Source organism: Clytia hemisphaerica, unplaced genomic scaffold (genome assembly GCF_902728285.1).
Source record: "Clytia hemisphaerica strain Z4C2 unplaced genomic scaffold, Clytia hemisphaerica genome assembly, whole genome shotgun sequence".
Classification (NCBI taxonomy): domain Eukaryota; kingdom Metazoa; phylum Cnidaria; class Hydrozoa; order Leptothecata; family Clytiidae; genus Clytia; species Clytia hemisphaerica.
In genome coordinates, this window is record NW_027104433.1 from 35945 (window position 1) to 52029 (window position 16085).

General features: G+C 36.8%; 1 protein-coding gene across 1 annotated transcript; it reads left to right on the forward strand.

Annotated features, from left to right (window-relative positions):
• Positions 1–450: 450 nt before the first annotated feature.
• LOC136820613 (uncharacterized) lies at positions 451–14518 on the forward strand. Its single transcript, XM_067076805.1, has 6 exons — positions 451–872; positions 1222–1357; positions 6406–6578; positions 7706–7919; positions 12826–13034; positions 13993–14518. The coding sequence occupies exons 1-6, from the start codon at positions 516–518 to the stop codon at positions 14338–14340; spliced, it is 1437 nt and encodes a 478-aa protein (XP_066932906.1). The 5' UTR covers positions 451–515; the 3' UTR covers positions 14341–14518.
• Positions 14519–16085: the final 1567 nt, after the last annotated feature.

Consider the following 16085-nt stretch of genomic DNA (forward strand, 5'->3'; position numbering starts at 1 on the left):
CTGCGATTGAACCGTGAAAAGTACTCTGAAATTTCAGAGTGTCAGCCATCAAAGAAAACCCGAGAACCTTTGCAGGTCTTCTTGCAGAACCATTCCCATTAAAGCGCATGCGTGGAATGCGTGGAGCACGAAGAGCTGCATAGAGGTTAAACAGGACACTGCAAAAGCTTCAAAATCTTGAAAAACACCTCAAACACCAGAGAAAAAACTGAATGGTTCAGAAACTTGCCGGTGTTTCAGGTAATGCATTTTGGCTTGGATCTTGTGGAGGAAATCCCAGGAACACCGAAAACACACCACTTCGAGAGGTAAGGTGTTTCTGGGAAATAATTTTTGCCAAAAACACCTAAAAGCATGAAAGGTTTAGAAAAGGTGTTTCCGACAAAGTGTTTTCAGGGTTTTCAGGACTTTTTGACAGGTAAGGTTCAGGCTCAAACATACAAAATTCTATTCATAAATCCCTCATGACAGTATTTGTTTTTAGTAATAAAAGAATGAGAAAGGAGTAAGAAATAATGGCACAATTATTGTTGAAGCAGTTATTACCCGCGATGCCAGTTATTAATACTGACAGATTATTGGAGAATTCAAAATCCATTAGAATAATTGGTTCCGTGGTTGGTGGCATACACATCACATACAAATTGTTACGTTATATTGCTATGGCTGGAAACTCCAAAAATCCTGTACTGAAGTTCCTTCACGAAAAGTTAAGATGGTATTTGAACTGTGGAATGCTAATTCGTACAGAGTTTGGAATGGTGTTACCATGGCAATATATTTGGTTGCATTCTGGTAATTATGCTGTGGTGAATTATGGGTCCTATGGTACTGTCCCAAATGCTGTGATGGAACATAATTTGAATATACAGGTAAAAGAATTTGTAATAAAACAGACGAACGAATAGGATATAGTTAGTTATTGGAACACACAAACATCGGTTGATTTAAAAAGGACCTCTGGGGTAGGTCCAAAAAAATTGATTGAACAATAAAAAGGTCTTTGAGCAAAGTTTTGACCTATCATCTAGAACGAGAACAAAATGTGAATTCTTGGGATTTAATCCGCTTAAGGGCCTTGAAAGTCATAAACTCCCTTGTGTTGCGTAAAAACTGATGCTATGCTACTTTTTGTGAGTTTTTGCTTGGAATAAGGAAACCTTGTTCCTATAAATACAGACTATGATTCAATGATAATCTATCCCTCCTTTACCCCCTCAGAAAGAAATGGAGGCAGGCCCTGACAAATTCTTCCGCACGGTGTTGAACAATAAATATGCTGCAAGTCTTCAAAGAGTTGCATTGAATGTTGGATGTGACGTGGAGAATCTGGTCTTTGTTGATAACATTACAGAAGGTTTTATCAGTTTTCTTTTTTCTTTGATTCTGTTTAGTTTTAAATATCGTGTGCACCAAAAAAATGTTTGTCAAGATATCGTGAGCTAACAGCTAAAGATTTTTATCGATTTTTTTAATTCTATAGAGGATAGCTTAACTTACATTTTGATATATAAAACTTTATCTTTGACTTTGATTCCGCAATTTCAGAGCTACTGATTGAAAAGTATAATCATTTTAGGGCTATTTGACTGTTTAAAGTGGTAATTAACTTAGATAAAGCTTTGCTCACTGTTTTTAATGAAGTTTTGGGTATGTCGAAATTTTCAATTTCCAGTCCATAAAAGCGAAAATTTCCACCGGTTAAATAGCTAAAAACACAAAGAAACGGGTTGGTCTAAAAAGCAGGGTAGCCAATTGGGGGTAGCCAAATGGGCTAGGTTGCGAAGGATTGTAGTACTGTTTACAAAAATAACTACCATACAGTAACTAAAGTTATGGAGCAAATTTAAATCTTTTTTTTTTAAATGACTGTTAATAAAAGGTTCTGGTATTGTGTTCTCACAATTTAAAACACTAGGCTTTAAATATTTGGAAAAAAAGGGGTACCCCAAAACCTAGCCCAATTGGGGTAGCCAATAATTTGCTACCCTGCTTTTTAGACTAACCCGAAAGAAACCACCCAAATTTTCAGAAAGCCTCTCAAAATGCCACCATAGCGATACTTGACGTCAATCGATCAGTTGTGTGCCTTCTTTTAATAGTTTTTAGCTGGATACACTGTAATGGTTAGTTCGGGGACTGCTGAATTGAGTCTGACAGTAAAAATCTGATGTATCTTTATAGGTAGTTTTGATTCACACCAATTTTGATTTGTTTTGTATATTTTGTCGACATCTCAGGCTCATTTCAGTTGGCTTCAGCGAAATAAGATATGAAATCAAACTGCTTGTAAGGGTCAGAAACTTCGGTAAAATGCACTGTAAGGGTACCTTACTCACTGCTTGTAAGTGCTGCACTGTAAGGGTCCCATTTTGAAAGGCAATTTTTTGGCAGCATATGCCGTCGTTAGAAATCGAGAACCCCCCCCCCATCCCCGGGACTTGACTGATTTTAAAGTTTTACATACCAAATTTTAGGGGTCAGTTCAAAAACTTTGGGTACCAAATTTGGCTACCTATTATTTGGGCACCTAAAAGAATTTGCAGACCGGAATGGAAAGCCAAAAAATCGCTGTAACTGCCCGATTTATCGAGAGAGATTTTTTCGATCTTGTAAAATTTTACAGTTACAGACTACATTTATACAGCTTCAACGATTAGGAAACTTAAATTGAAATATTTGGCATACTAAAAAAGTGGGATGGGGGAACCTGGGAACCCTTAATGAACATAAAAAATGAGAACCCTAAGTGGGAACACGAGTAGGGAACCCTAAATGGGAACCTTGAGTTGGTGGGCTGAAAGTTTGTAAATAGAACTGATATATTTTCAACAGCAACAGGTATTCTATTATAAATTAAAATTTCTTACTATAAATGATGAAAGAAGAAACCTTTCATAAAACCAACGTTGAACACATCTGTGTTTTATCAGTTCAACTACCGATAGAGAATTTCTAAACATCGATCAGACATGGCGACCACGACCAGCGACTTCGACCTGCGACCAGATGAATTTGGATTATCGAGTTTATCTGCTCTAACGGGCGTAGAGAATGTCCAAACCAAGTCCTCGGAATACTAAAATGTGACCTTTGAAGTACCAGTCATTTTCTTGACAAAGTGATACTACCTTAAAGGAAGAAATTTTGGCGGGAATTTAATTTGGCGGATGGCCAAAAAAGCTTTTTAGAGGGAATTTAATTTGGCGGATGGACGAAAAAACTAAATTTGGCGGGAATTTAATTTGGCGTTTGCTGAAAAATTTATCCTTAAGATGGCGTAAAAACAGCAAAAAAAATGCAAAACCATCTTAAAAGAGATCCTATTTTCAAAAAGTTTAATTTGGCGGGAATTTAATTTGGCGGATGGCGGAAAAAAGAAATTTTGGCGGGAACTTATTCTGGCGGATTCTGGCCAAATCCGCCAAATTTTCTTTCCGCTAAAATTTCTTTCTTGAAGGTATTTGACAAAAATATTGTAGCAGGAAAAAAATGAAAAGGCCAGTTTTAGAGATTTTAATCTAATCAATTATTCTATTCTATTGTCTTTATGCTTACAAAATGACTAATTTCGACAGAAATATGTAATATGCTGATAATTAAATACAAAGCTTCACAAACCAATTTCAAAAAATTTTGTGTACCACTAATTATTTTGATACTGATAATACAAAAGGATAGAAATTCACACATTATCAAGCTCCAAGAGCGTCAAAATGGTACGTGGGCACGTGGCTCTAAATAGGTGAGACAGGGGTGAGCTTACTCTTCAATACAATGTATTTGAATGATAAGGAAAAGCACTCTACGTTGGAGAAAGGGAAAAGACTCAAATACCCTAATTTATCTGGTCACTGGTCGTGGTCGCCATTTCTGGTCGATCTTGAGAAACTCCCAGTATGTTTAGTGATTTATATAAAGCTACATTGACTTTTACGCTCTTAAATCATGGACTTTTCAAAAATTACTCAAAAGTGCCAAAAAAAAGCCCTTTTGACACTTGGAAAATTCCTCAAATGAACCATAAGTGGTTATTTGGCAGAAGACACCTATAGGCTTGCTAGCAGTCCTTGTGGCTTTAGTCCTTGTGATTTTTAGACTTCCACAGACTGAAAATGACTTTCAAATATGTTCTAATAGAAAAAGTTGAAGCTGGATGAAGAGCAAAACTCATTGAACCTTCAATCTTTAATCTCAGACAAAAAATGAAGACTTGCCTGAAGACTTTTTCATTTCCTTCAATGTCGAATGGGTTTGGCATCTGGAATTATCACCCAAACTCTCCAAATCCAATAAAAACAACATTGGCCCTGGTAAAAATGAGTTTTCAGAGCTTATTTTGCAATTTTTCATGCATTTTTAAAAAGTCTAAAACCTTTTGTCCGGGATTGTAGAAGAAAAAATCTACACGGCAAATGAAGGCAAACAAAAAGCTTTTTATTGTTCAGAATTATAGTGGGGTCGTTTAGCATAATTTACAGGAAAAAAATAATATATAGCTGAAACTTTCTCCAGACCTTCTCTATAGGATGCTTATGCCTCAGGAAAAAAATCCCCTAGAATCCCACTGGTGGAACATTCCCTTTTTGGGCAATTTCTTTTTTCCCCAGGCAAAACCCTAAGGGCGAAATGTTTTGAAAATTTCAAACTCATTTTCAGACAATATCAAGTATACCATTCGAAAGCTCTCAAAAAACTATACAGAAGACTTTCAAACGGGTATGGCCGATTTCATTACCTAACTCGAGATATTTCATGCGCAAGTTCCACTTTTCGCCACATTTTGGTCTAAAATTGACCAAAAATTGCATCTTCTACGTGAATTATCTCGAGTTAGGTAATGAAATCGGCTATACCCGTCTAAAAGTCTTCTATATAGTTTTTTTAGAGCTTTCGAATGGTATACATGATGTTGTCTCAAAAAGAGTTTGAAATTTTCAAAAATTTTTGACCTTAGGGTTTTGCCTGGGGAAAAAAGAAATTGCCCAAAAAAGGGATGTTCCACCAGTGGGATTTTAGGGGATTTTTTCCTGAGGCATAAGCATCCTATAGAGAAGGTCCGGAGAAAGTTTCAGCTATATATTATTTTTTTCCTACAAACAGCCTGTACTTTTGTAACACGACCACACTATTAGGGGAAGAGAGATGTGCGAATTTGTCTCGGATATTTTTCTTCGGTCAGTAAAGAAATGTTTCTTTTATTCTAATTAAAAATGCTCTGCAAAAACGCATTTAAGTTTAGGTCGATTCAATATACTTTATTGGTATTAAATTTCGCGGGTTACATCGCGAAATTTTTTTTGAGGAAACGTGTTTCGCGTGTATTAAATTTCGCCATTGTCAGTTTTTGGAAATTTTCGCATATATTAAATTTCGCGCGATTCACTAAATTGGGCATTTTCAAAAATTGGGAATAAAGCAAGAAAATGACTGATTTTCGCTTGAAACACGACGTATTGGGTGTAAACATACCAAAAATAGTATCAAATCTAGTGAGAAAAATAGTAATTAAGAGTAGCAAATAAGTATTTTCGATTTTCGGCCTATTTTGAAAATGTTTTGCATGTATTTAATTTAGCGATTTAGTGTTAACGGTATTAAATTTGGCGAAATTTGACTTAAAATATCTCGAAATTAAGTACCAATAAGATAGTGTTGTGGCAGGGGGTGGCTGTTTACTAAATTTTAGCAATTCTCTGATTAAAGCCTCCACTGCTAATGTTATCAATTTGTTATCCTCTAGATAACATGTTTTTTGCTGGTTTTTACTTCAACGGACCATTGGTAATACAATAATGTCAACCCAGGGTGAACAGGGGGAATCCCCTGTAAATTTAAGTTTAAAAACTCCTTTATTTCAAGTCAAATTTGGTACGTAGTGTATATTTATTGATATTTTTTGGATTTCTCAATCTGAAGCTCCCCCGTAAGTGAAAATTAAAATATTTTTTAGTGCTGATTCCACTTTTCCATTTCCCCCCATCATTTCCACTTTTAGCTAGCCACATTGGGTAACCAACGTTTTCAACCGACCCAAATTTAGGTTAAGCTCTCCTCTATATAATAAAAAAAGAATCAATAACAAGTCGTTGACCGTAAGCTCACAATAATTTGACAAATCTGTATACTTTTTTGGCGCACCATGTATGTTTGGGAGTTTTTACTAATGTTATGGCGCTTTAATAAAAAGTTACCCCCCCCCCAGAGTAAGTAATTTTAAAACCTAAATGATAATAAAAATTTTTAGACACTTCCAATTAACGGTTATTTATTTGCTGAACATTTCTTTGAGTGACCAGTTATACTGGTTTTTCCAGTCAAACTCAAATCCTTTTGATATGCACAACCTTACTATTACAAAAAACCACACCTGGCAATATCTTTCCGTACACCTTTCTTCAACAGGAATCAGTTGCACATTAAGGTCCTTTCTTTCTGACTTCGGCGATGATGACGGGGTTCTTTGCACCAACTTGGCGTACTCAGCTGTTCTGAAGTCCATCAGAATCAATACCGACCTTCAGGATGTCAAAATGTATCAACTGGATTTCAATTTCCCTATTCGAACTGAAGATGAGGTTGGTGAAATCGAATAAATTTTAATATCACATTCCGCATCATTTTGTTCGCTACCTAAATTAATTCGAAAGTTGTATTTCTTCTTCAAATAGAAGATAATTGGTCCGTATTTTTCTGTTCGTTCTGGTTCGTTGTTCCCTGCGTTCCCCGCGTTATTAATGTTTAGTTATAATAAAGTGCAAAATAAGACTAAATGGTGATTTTTAAGGCCAAAATTAGGGTGGTTTAAAACCTGCAGGACATCATCTCGAGCATTATTATACTCGCCTCCGACAGTTTGGAGAATTTTAGATATCAGAGACAGGTTTTATTTCCAATGCTTACTCGTTTAGCTTGATTCTATACAGTCTTTGACAGACTTTAAGGGTATGCTTGGACAACTTCCCTTTCGCCAAACTCCACACTTTTTAAGGGTATGCTTGGACAACTTCCCTTTCGCTAAACTCCACACTTTTTAAGGGTATGCTTGGACAACTTCCCTTTCGCCAAACTCCACACTTTTTAAGGGTATGCTTGGACAACTTCCCTTTCGCCAAACTCCACACTTTTTAAGGGTATGCTTGGACAACTTCCCTTTCGCCAAACTCCACACTTTTTAAGGGTATGCTTGGACAACTTCCCTTTCGCCAAACTCCACACTTTTTAAGGGTATGCTTGGACAACTTCCCTTTCGTCAAACTCCACACTTTTTAAGGGTATGCTTGGACAACTTCCCTTTCGCCAAACTCCACACTTTTTAAGGGTATGCTTGGACAACTTCCCTTTCGCCAAACTCCACACTTTTTAAGGGTATGCTTGGACAACTTCCCTTTCGCCAAACTCCACACTTTTTAAGGGTATGCTTGGACAACTTCCCTTTCGCCAAACTCCACACTTTTTAAGGGTATGCTTGGACAACTTCCCTTTCGCCAAACTCCACACTTTTTAAGGGTATGCTTGGACAACTTCCCTTTCGCCAAACTCCACACTTGTCACGCACACACACACACACACACGCACAAACTTTGTTAATTTCCTTCATTAATTACCTCTAAAAGAGCCCATGTTAATGAAAGTGCTGAAAAGAATACCAAATATTATACGATGTTTTAAGAAAGTTGAATGATACCAAACATATTTTTTGCAGGTAGTTGAAGAGTTTGAGAACATGCTTCAAAGTCACAAGAACATCAAAATGGTCATTTTCGATCACATCACCAGCGCCTCAGCTGTCGTCTTGCCCATCAAGAAATTAGGAGATCTATGTCGAAAATATGAAGTGGTATCAGTAGTTGATGGTGCGCATGCACCTGGACAAATGTATTTACAAGTTGAGAGCTATGGAGTAGACGTTTATATCGGTAGGTAATATTATTTTTTACATGTATGTGTTACCTGCTAAACTCTTCACTTAAGGTAAACACTACCTCTTTTAGTGTCTTTCATGAGTCTTATTATATCAATCTTTTCGGCAATTTTTTTAATCCCTGAAATGGCTTGTATAAAAGAACTCTGGCATTACAATAGGCCTCAGATTTTTAAACGATTACAATTTGCATGTTGGAGAACTGGAAAGCAATTTCGCTGTCCTCAAGGATTAAGGTTGCAGTCTTTTTCCTTTTTTCTGTGCTCTATTCCTTTGCTTCGTCTGACTTCTGAAGAGTTGTTGTGAGGGGTGGGTATTAAAATCTCAGACATCTAAACTTCCAGGTGAGTATCCATACAATAATTTTTGTAACTTTGAAGTACATTCAAAATTAGTGACTTTAATCAATTTTGGACCTACTTCGGAGGTCCTTTAATTTAACCTTCGTTCGTTCGTTCGTTCGTTCGTTCGTTCGTTCGTTCGTTCGTTCGTTCGTTCGTTCGTTCGTTCGTTCGTTCGTTCGTTCGTTCGTTCGTTCGTTCGTTCGTTCGTTCGTTCGTTCGTCCGTTCGTCCGTTCGTCCGTTCGTCCGTTCGTCTGTTACCAGCTTTCCTTGGGATTGGTCCATTATTAGACCTACCCCGGTGGGGTAGAGGTCCTATAAATTAACCTTTGTCCGTTCGTTCGTTCGTTCGTTCGTTCGTTCGTTCGTTCGTCTGTTACCAGCTTTTCTTGATTTTTTGCATAGTGATGCAAGATGACAGTACCCAAAAAGTGACGGAGCCCAATTTTCGAAAAACAAAATTTTCGCAGATTTGGTCCAAAAAGCGCCTAAAAATGTTTTTTTAACTTTTTCTGATTTTCTGAAGTTTAAGAGTAAGGTTCCCTAAAAGATGGTTGAATCCATTTTTTTGGAAAATATTTTTTTGCCACAAAAATCGGATTTTCTTATTTGGGCGACGACTGTCGCCTAGGATGATCATAATCCATTTTGATAGAATTAATCTTTTGTTACATGAACCTTCTTTGTCATCTTGTCTTCTAGTGTTGCGAATGGACGACCTTGCTTTGTTTGTTTATTGTCTTTCGAATAAAAGTCTTTTCGTCCATGAATGAAATGTTTTGTTGACGCGACGAATGTCCCAAAGAGCTGGCATGTAGGTTATATACGAAATTTGGGATGTCATTTGTGAAGTTTTGCATACCGCTAATATCGGCATTTGTTAATGTGTACCGAAATTCTTCACGTTTACATCCATTTCTCACGAGTTTTCGCAACACCAACCCACAGACAGAATTTATCTTTTGCATTTGAACGACTAATAGATTCCAGGTTAGCAAGAGTAGGTCCGACGACTTTTGACAAGGGAGTTGAAAATCGTAACTTTTATACTAAGATGTATTTTGAAGTTTGTCAGTTAATAGTAATTTCGCTCATTCGAAGGTCAATCTCTGCGTCTCCAGTTGTGGGTTCATCGAATTTTACTTTGTCGCCAAAATATCTGAAGATCTTGACATTTTTGATTGGTAAATTTGCAAGATACACGAAGTCGAATTAAACTTTTTCCACATTTCAAATTAAAAATTTTTGTTTTGGTTTTCTTGATGTTGATGTGTAGACCGAATCTGTTAAATAACGAGTTAAGCAAACTTAAGGACAATCTTCAGGATATCTAGACATTCTTTGCTCTCGCGCGCAAGCTGTTGGTCTTCAAATTGACGAGAATTGAATTGAATTTTAATTTTCTTTGGTGCATTCGTGTACGTATAGTCGCATCACATAATCCATGAATAAATTGTACAGCGGGAGGAGAATCCGGACCACCTTGTCTTACTCGTCATGTCCATGTCGTCAGTTTAAAGATGTCATCGGCGGATGTTGCCGTCAAAGCAGTTGTGATGTGCGAATAGACGGCTTGAAGGGTGCGAAAAAGAGTATCGTTGTTGTTTGGGGGGAACTTTTGCTTGATTGATTTGAAAAGCCAACTTTGTACAACATTATCGAAAGAGCACTGAGATCGACAAATAACACCTTAGTAGGTTTTTTCATTTTTATCTGTAATTTTCTGTAACCGTTTGGTGACAAAAATTCAATTGAAAGTTGTTTTTTTTTTTTTTTTTTTTTTTCTTTATTGAAACAAAAACACGTGTACACTACGAACATATATTACAAAACATTACTTAAACATAAAATATAGTCCCTCCCCCCGCTAGGAACTAACGTTATATCGCCAGAGGTACTAGACTATGTAAAAATAAATAAATAAGTAAATAAAGAAAAAATCTTGGAGAAGGAAGCTACAATTGTTAGGTAAAAGCCTAAAATAAAGCACCGCTAAACCTTCCAGTTTCGTTAAGAAATTCAACAACAGAACAAAGAATAGATTTATTTAGATTTGAAGTCAAACTTTCATCCCCATATAATAAAAGCCGACAGAAAAAAGGAGGGTTAAGCGGCGGATGAAAAATAATGCCTAGGGTCTGAAGTTTGTCGAACAAAGATTGTCTTGCATGGGAATATATAGAGCAGTGCAGAAGAAAGTGCTGAGTGTTTTCAACAGAGTTAGTTCGGCAACCACAGAAAGGGTCTAAAGTGTTGCGGAAGCCATGTCTAAATTTATGCTCGTTGAGATGGCTGAAACCGACCCGAAGTCGATTAAGAAAGATCACTCCTTGAATGTCAGGAACATGAGATTGCTTGGGTCTCAAAAATTCATAGATTGCTTTTTTGAAAGTTTATAATTGAAGGTAGATCTCGTATATTACCTCCCAGAACATTCCACTGAGATATGCAGTACGGAAAAAAAGTGTTACGGAAACGCTCAGTTCGTATATTAAGAGGATAAATAGGATTTCTTGTTCTAAGGCCACCTGGTGCTGTAAGTCTTACTGGCAGGTAGTTACGTAAATACGAAGGGGCTAAATTGTTAATAATTCCATAGAAGAATGTCATTCTTCTAGCAAAGCGCCTGTCAGCAAGACTTTCAAGACCAAGTTCTGAATATAGTTTTTCTTGAGACGTTCCACGAAAACAGCCTGTTATAGCTAAACAGGCATTATATTGAATAGATTCTTGAAAGTTCCTCTGTCTCTGCCTGAACAAAAGCTGTTGTTGATGTTGGTCGAGCAGGGTCTGGTCGTATCAGTCTTTCAATCTGTTGAGGATGGTAATGATAAGAGTTTTACAAATTATTGTGCCGATTTCAAGTCCCGGTAAGCTCTGGGATCTGTTGGACTTCTTTTAGTACAGTGAGTCCAATTGGTGGGAATGTTACAGCTTTCCCAAATGGCACAGAAAGTTTTATGGATCTCATTCAACATATCTTCAGAGTTTACTGAGATTTTAGGAATTCAGGTGGAACATCTGTAGAAGCCTTCCCATTTTTCAAAGAAATCAAAACCTTCTCTTCGATAGTGGGTTGGTTGTGGTTTAGTTTGGAACCGTTAGTAACTTGAAGATTTTCGATGAGTTGTGGTACTTCCAGTAGTTCACCAGGAGCCTAATTTGGAGGACTAACGTTGAAATGTTAGTTGCATTGAAGTCTTCAGTAGCGATAAGTTAGTTCGGATGGGTTTTTTTGTGGTTGTGTTGCTTTTTGCAGGTATTTTTAAGGCCGGAGATTTTTTCTTCTCTTCATCGGTACCGTTACAGACTGTTGGTGAAAAACAACATTCGCTACACGAAGGTTGAAGCCATGTCCTTTGAGATTGATTCTCATTACACGTGAATCAATAAAGCCTGGTGTGTCGATTTCGACAAATTTGATTATCTTTATCAATATTCCGACACCAGCTTCGCATTTCTGTTTGTACCCAAATTATCGTGTTCAATTAATTTACTTCCGACGCCTTTCCATCTGACTTCTTGGAGTAGAATGAATTGGAGGTCTGCTTTTGACCCCGGGGCGGTGCTAGGTTTGCGAGATAACGAGTCAAAGTTCAAAAATCGACCCTTAGAGTATACTATGCTTAGAGAGACTGAATTTCGAAAGTTTTGTCCATTTTTTATGTTTTTACCGCCATAGAGAGGCCATTTTCACAAAATTTCATCCAAAGTTGAAACTTTTGCTCAAAATTGCAAGAATTTATGGCCCTTCGAGGGAATCGATTTTTTATTTTTGTAATTTTGGAACCCTTACAGAAACTCAATTGCTTTTTAATGATTTTTGTACCCGTATGGCTCGCACTTACCCGACACCAATTTTACCCCCCCCCCCCAAGCTTTTAAAATTCGATCGAATATATTTTTTGCCCCATCTTCATTTTCTTTTCCAGTGTGAATACCGTGAATTTTCTAATTTAACGCGTACTCTAATTTAACGCGTACCCTGTCATTAGCGAAAAATTGTAATTTTTCTTACTCTACTTCTCAACGCGTAGCCGAAATTTTGCCAAATTAATTTAATTCTAATTATTACGCGTGGTAGTAGTGTATTTTATAAATATTTTCAAATTCGAGTTTTTGCACCGGCTCGACAGCACAATGTAAGCGTGTTATGCTCAGAATTACTGACAAATTAGTTTGGTGGTTCCAGCCGGGGTACACTATGTAATATATATTGTACAACCCTGACTCAAATAAAAATTTTTACCTAACTTAGCGCTTCCAATTTAATTTGCTCCTAATTATTAACGCGTATTTGGCACGCCTGAATTTCGTAATTATTTCTTCTCTAATTTTTCATGCGTAGCGTCTAAAATAATTATTTATTGCCACGCGTTAAATTAGAAAATTTACGGCCAAAACTCCGTTTGCAGGATTGATGAAATTGTTGGAGTGTTTCTTTGTATTTTTTCGTCGTTGGCTCATTATTTGAAGGGAAAGGTTTGTGAAGAAGTAGAAGATTTGCGTTGAAAGGTGTGAAGGACAGCAAGGACTGTATATCTTCATTTTATTCTTAGGTAATCTTCACAAGTGGTATTATACACCAAAGAGTTGCGCCATTATGTATATCGACCCAAAGTATCACGATACAATGCAGCCATCTTTAGTCTCTCATAATTGCTATGGTGATCTTCATGCTCGGTTCCGTAAACAAGGTACGCGTAACTATGCGGCACACATCACAGCTGGTTTTGCTGTAGAATACATGGAAAAGATTGGAGGAATTGTAAGTTCATTTTTCAAATCGCCCGATGATGGGTGAAGAATCTCTCGAAACGTAGCCAAACGTAAATCTCGTGATCCAATCCAATATGAGCTTCCAATATTATTATTACTGGGTCGATAAACTCAAGCTTGTATTAGTTGGAAAATAACAAGAAATTCAGGACTAATGAACAGTGAAAAATAATTAATCAAAACAAGCTTGCGGCATCAAGAATGGTCTTGATATGAGCAAACAAGATATCTTTTAACCCTTCGAGCATCTTCCCATTTTTTACAAGGGATTAAAACCTCAAGATTGGCAAGTGTTATCATTGAAATTTTGACAGACCAGTGGAAGATATAGATAATACGAGATGATTTGCAAAATTTTAGTTCGGTCACCTGTCTGGTTGGTATTTTACAGACCAGAAAGTGAACTTGACCAAAATCGTGTATTGAGTGACTGACTGACTCGATTTGACTGAAATTTGTGCCTGAAGGCTGATTTGTCAAATAAAAAGACAAGTAACAGAAAAAATTCGTCTCCCTGAGTATTAAGCACTTGGCAGACCGGTCTGTAAAATACAAATTGGCCAGCTAACGGACCTCGGGAACTACTGGAGCTTTTTTTACCCGAAATGATCACTTGCAGCATAATAGCTCATCCGATTTTGTTGAAATTTTGGCTGCAAAAAAAGTTAGAGGGGGGTCTTATTTTCGGTAATTTCAAAGAATAATGACGTCATCAGGTGGCAATGGCTTATCAATGATGTCAAAATTTTAACCAAAGATGCCAATTCATATTTGGACACTTGCAAACTTAGAAGTCAATTGGATAAATGTTTCAAAATTTATCAACTCCCCCCCCCCCCTCCAAAGATGCTCAAAGGGTTAACAGTTTAGATATGAATTTAAATTTCAAAGTCGTTTTTACCTGTTTTAACTATCTTTAAAAGATAGATGTCCTTAAATCTTTTTAGGGTTTTCTACAAAGTTACATTACGCCACTCGTCGAATTTGCAGTCGAACTCTTCACCCGGACATGGAATACTACGGAACTGGAAATCCCGGACAACATGAAAGCTCCGTACATGCGAATCGTTTTCTTACCGGACATCTTCAATGAAGTTTACGGAACAACCCAAAAAGACGGCGACCAACTTGTTGTTGATTTGATTGAGCGTGATAATGTAGTTATGATCATAACGGTGGTCGGAGGACGTCTCGCCACTCGCGTCTCAGGACAAATTTTCTCCACAAAATCAGAATACGTTTATGTGGCTAATTTTATTAAAACACGTGCTCAAGAACTTGAAAAACGTCAATAAGTTTGTTTGAATGGTGACTTAGTTATATCAAGGCTGCACTTCTTTTCCCTAAGCAACGAATTTTTTATCCTCACCTTCCCAACGGAAGGAGGGGACATTGCGGCTCGAGACTTTCGGCTCGTGAATCGAACTTTCTAACTTGTCTCTTTTTCTCGAACTCTTTCTAGCCGTCATATTCAAAAAAAAAATTTTAAACATATTTAATTTTTTTTACATAATGATATGATGTAAATATGTATTTTCCAAAAATCAAAATGTTAAAAACATAACTAAAAGTTTCATGCACTTACGTACAATCATCAGATGTGACTAAAAACAGTGTTGAAAAGAAATTTATGTACAAGAAAAAAATTCTGATTCATTAAAAAGTGATTAAAACATGTGATGGGTAATTATTAAAAGATCGTTAAAAGATAAAAAAGACAAAGGTAAAACTGTAAAATTCTCAAGGGTCTGGTGGGACATCTTTGAAGTTTTTTAATAAATACTTTGCCGCATGACGACACGTAGAAATTAATTCAGATCGTTTATTTAATAGTTTTTCCTTTGACGAAATAATGTGGTACTTTTCCGTAAGGCATAGGTCACATGATTTGCTTCCATTTTTGTACGGTTGGGCGTGGTCGATAACTTTCCACTTCAGAATTGGTTCGATGTTCTTATTCTGTAGAGACCATACATATTTTGAGAGCTCCGTGGAATTTGACTTGTCTTCGTGACGAAAAGTGTGTTTGTGTTGGTACCATCTTGTTTTGAACGTGTTTTCCGTCAAACCAATATACTGAACCCCTTCGTCATTTTCTGATTTTTTGACCGTACATTGGTAAATCAATTTGCTCTTTTGACAGTTACCGTCAAGTGGGCATGATGCTTTTTTGCGGCAATTACACATTTTTTCTTGAAGAGGTTGTGGTTTTACTGAAAGCACTTTCTTGTTGTGGCCGGTTATGATTCTTGCGACGTTAGGTAGACAACTATAACTCACTTTCACATTATTGCGATTGAACAATTTATGTAGTCGATGGTGTTTTGGAAAGTTTTTGTCGAGTATTTTGAGAAATCGCTTTGCTATGTCCGTTCGAACGTTAATGCTGTAGGGAGGGTTGAACCATATGATATTTCTCCGTCTTTGTCTTTTAGGTCGTTCGGCTTTTTTGTTGAATTTGATTTTCGACTTGTAACCACTGTTGCTCAAAGCATCATTGTAGAAGGGTGCAGCACGTTTGAAGATCTTTTCGTTCGACGATATGGTGCTGATACGATCTGCGATCATTTCAGGTATCCGTTTTATAATGTTTGGTGGGTGGTTTGAGTTGACGTGAACATATACTGGTTGACTGTTTGGCTTTGAGTAAGGTTCGTATGTGCCGTTATTGAGGTTTAGGGTGAGATCTAGGGAGATGTCCCACCAGACCCTTGAGAATTTTACAGTTTTACTACCTTTGTCTTTTTTATCTTTTAACGATCTTTTAATAATTACCCATCACATGTTTTAATCACTTTTTAATGAATCAGAATTTTTTTCTTGTACATAAATTTCTTTTCAACACTGTTTTTAGTCACATCTGATGATTGTACGTAAGTGCATGAAACTTTTAGTTATGTTTTTAACATTTTGATTTTTGGAAAATACATATTTATGAAGCACTACAACTGTATTGTGCACTCTTTGGATGTTTGCTACGCATTATTCATTAATGATATGATGTACAAAAATTGAGAATCTGCTAAGAATATCACCTTCA

What these genes read in the sequence shown, in the direction of transcription:
- LOC136820613 (XM_067076805.1), top strand. Translation starts at nt 516, where the DNA reads ATGGCACAATTATTGTTGAAGCAGTTATTACCCGCGATGCCAGTTATT. An exon ending in CTATTCGAACTGAAGATGAG is followed by an intron (nt 6,579 to 7,705) that starts GTTGGTGAAATC and finishes TATTTTTTGCAG; the next exon opens with GTAGTTGAAGAGTTTGAGAA. An exon ending in TGGAGTAGACGTTTATATCG is followed by an intron (nt 7,920 to 12,825) that starts GTAGGTAATATT and finishes TTTTATTCTTAG; the next exon opens with GTAATCTTCACAAGTGGTAT.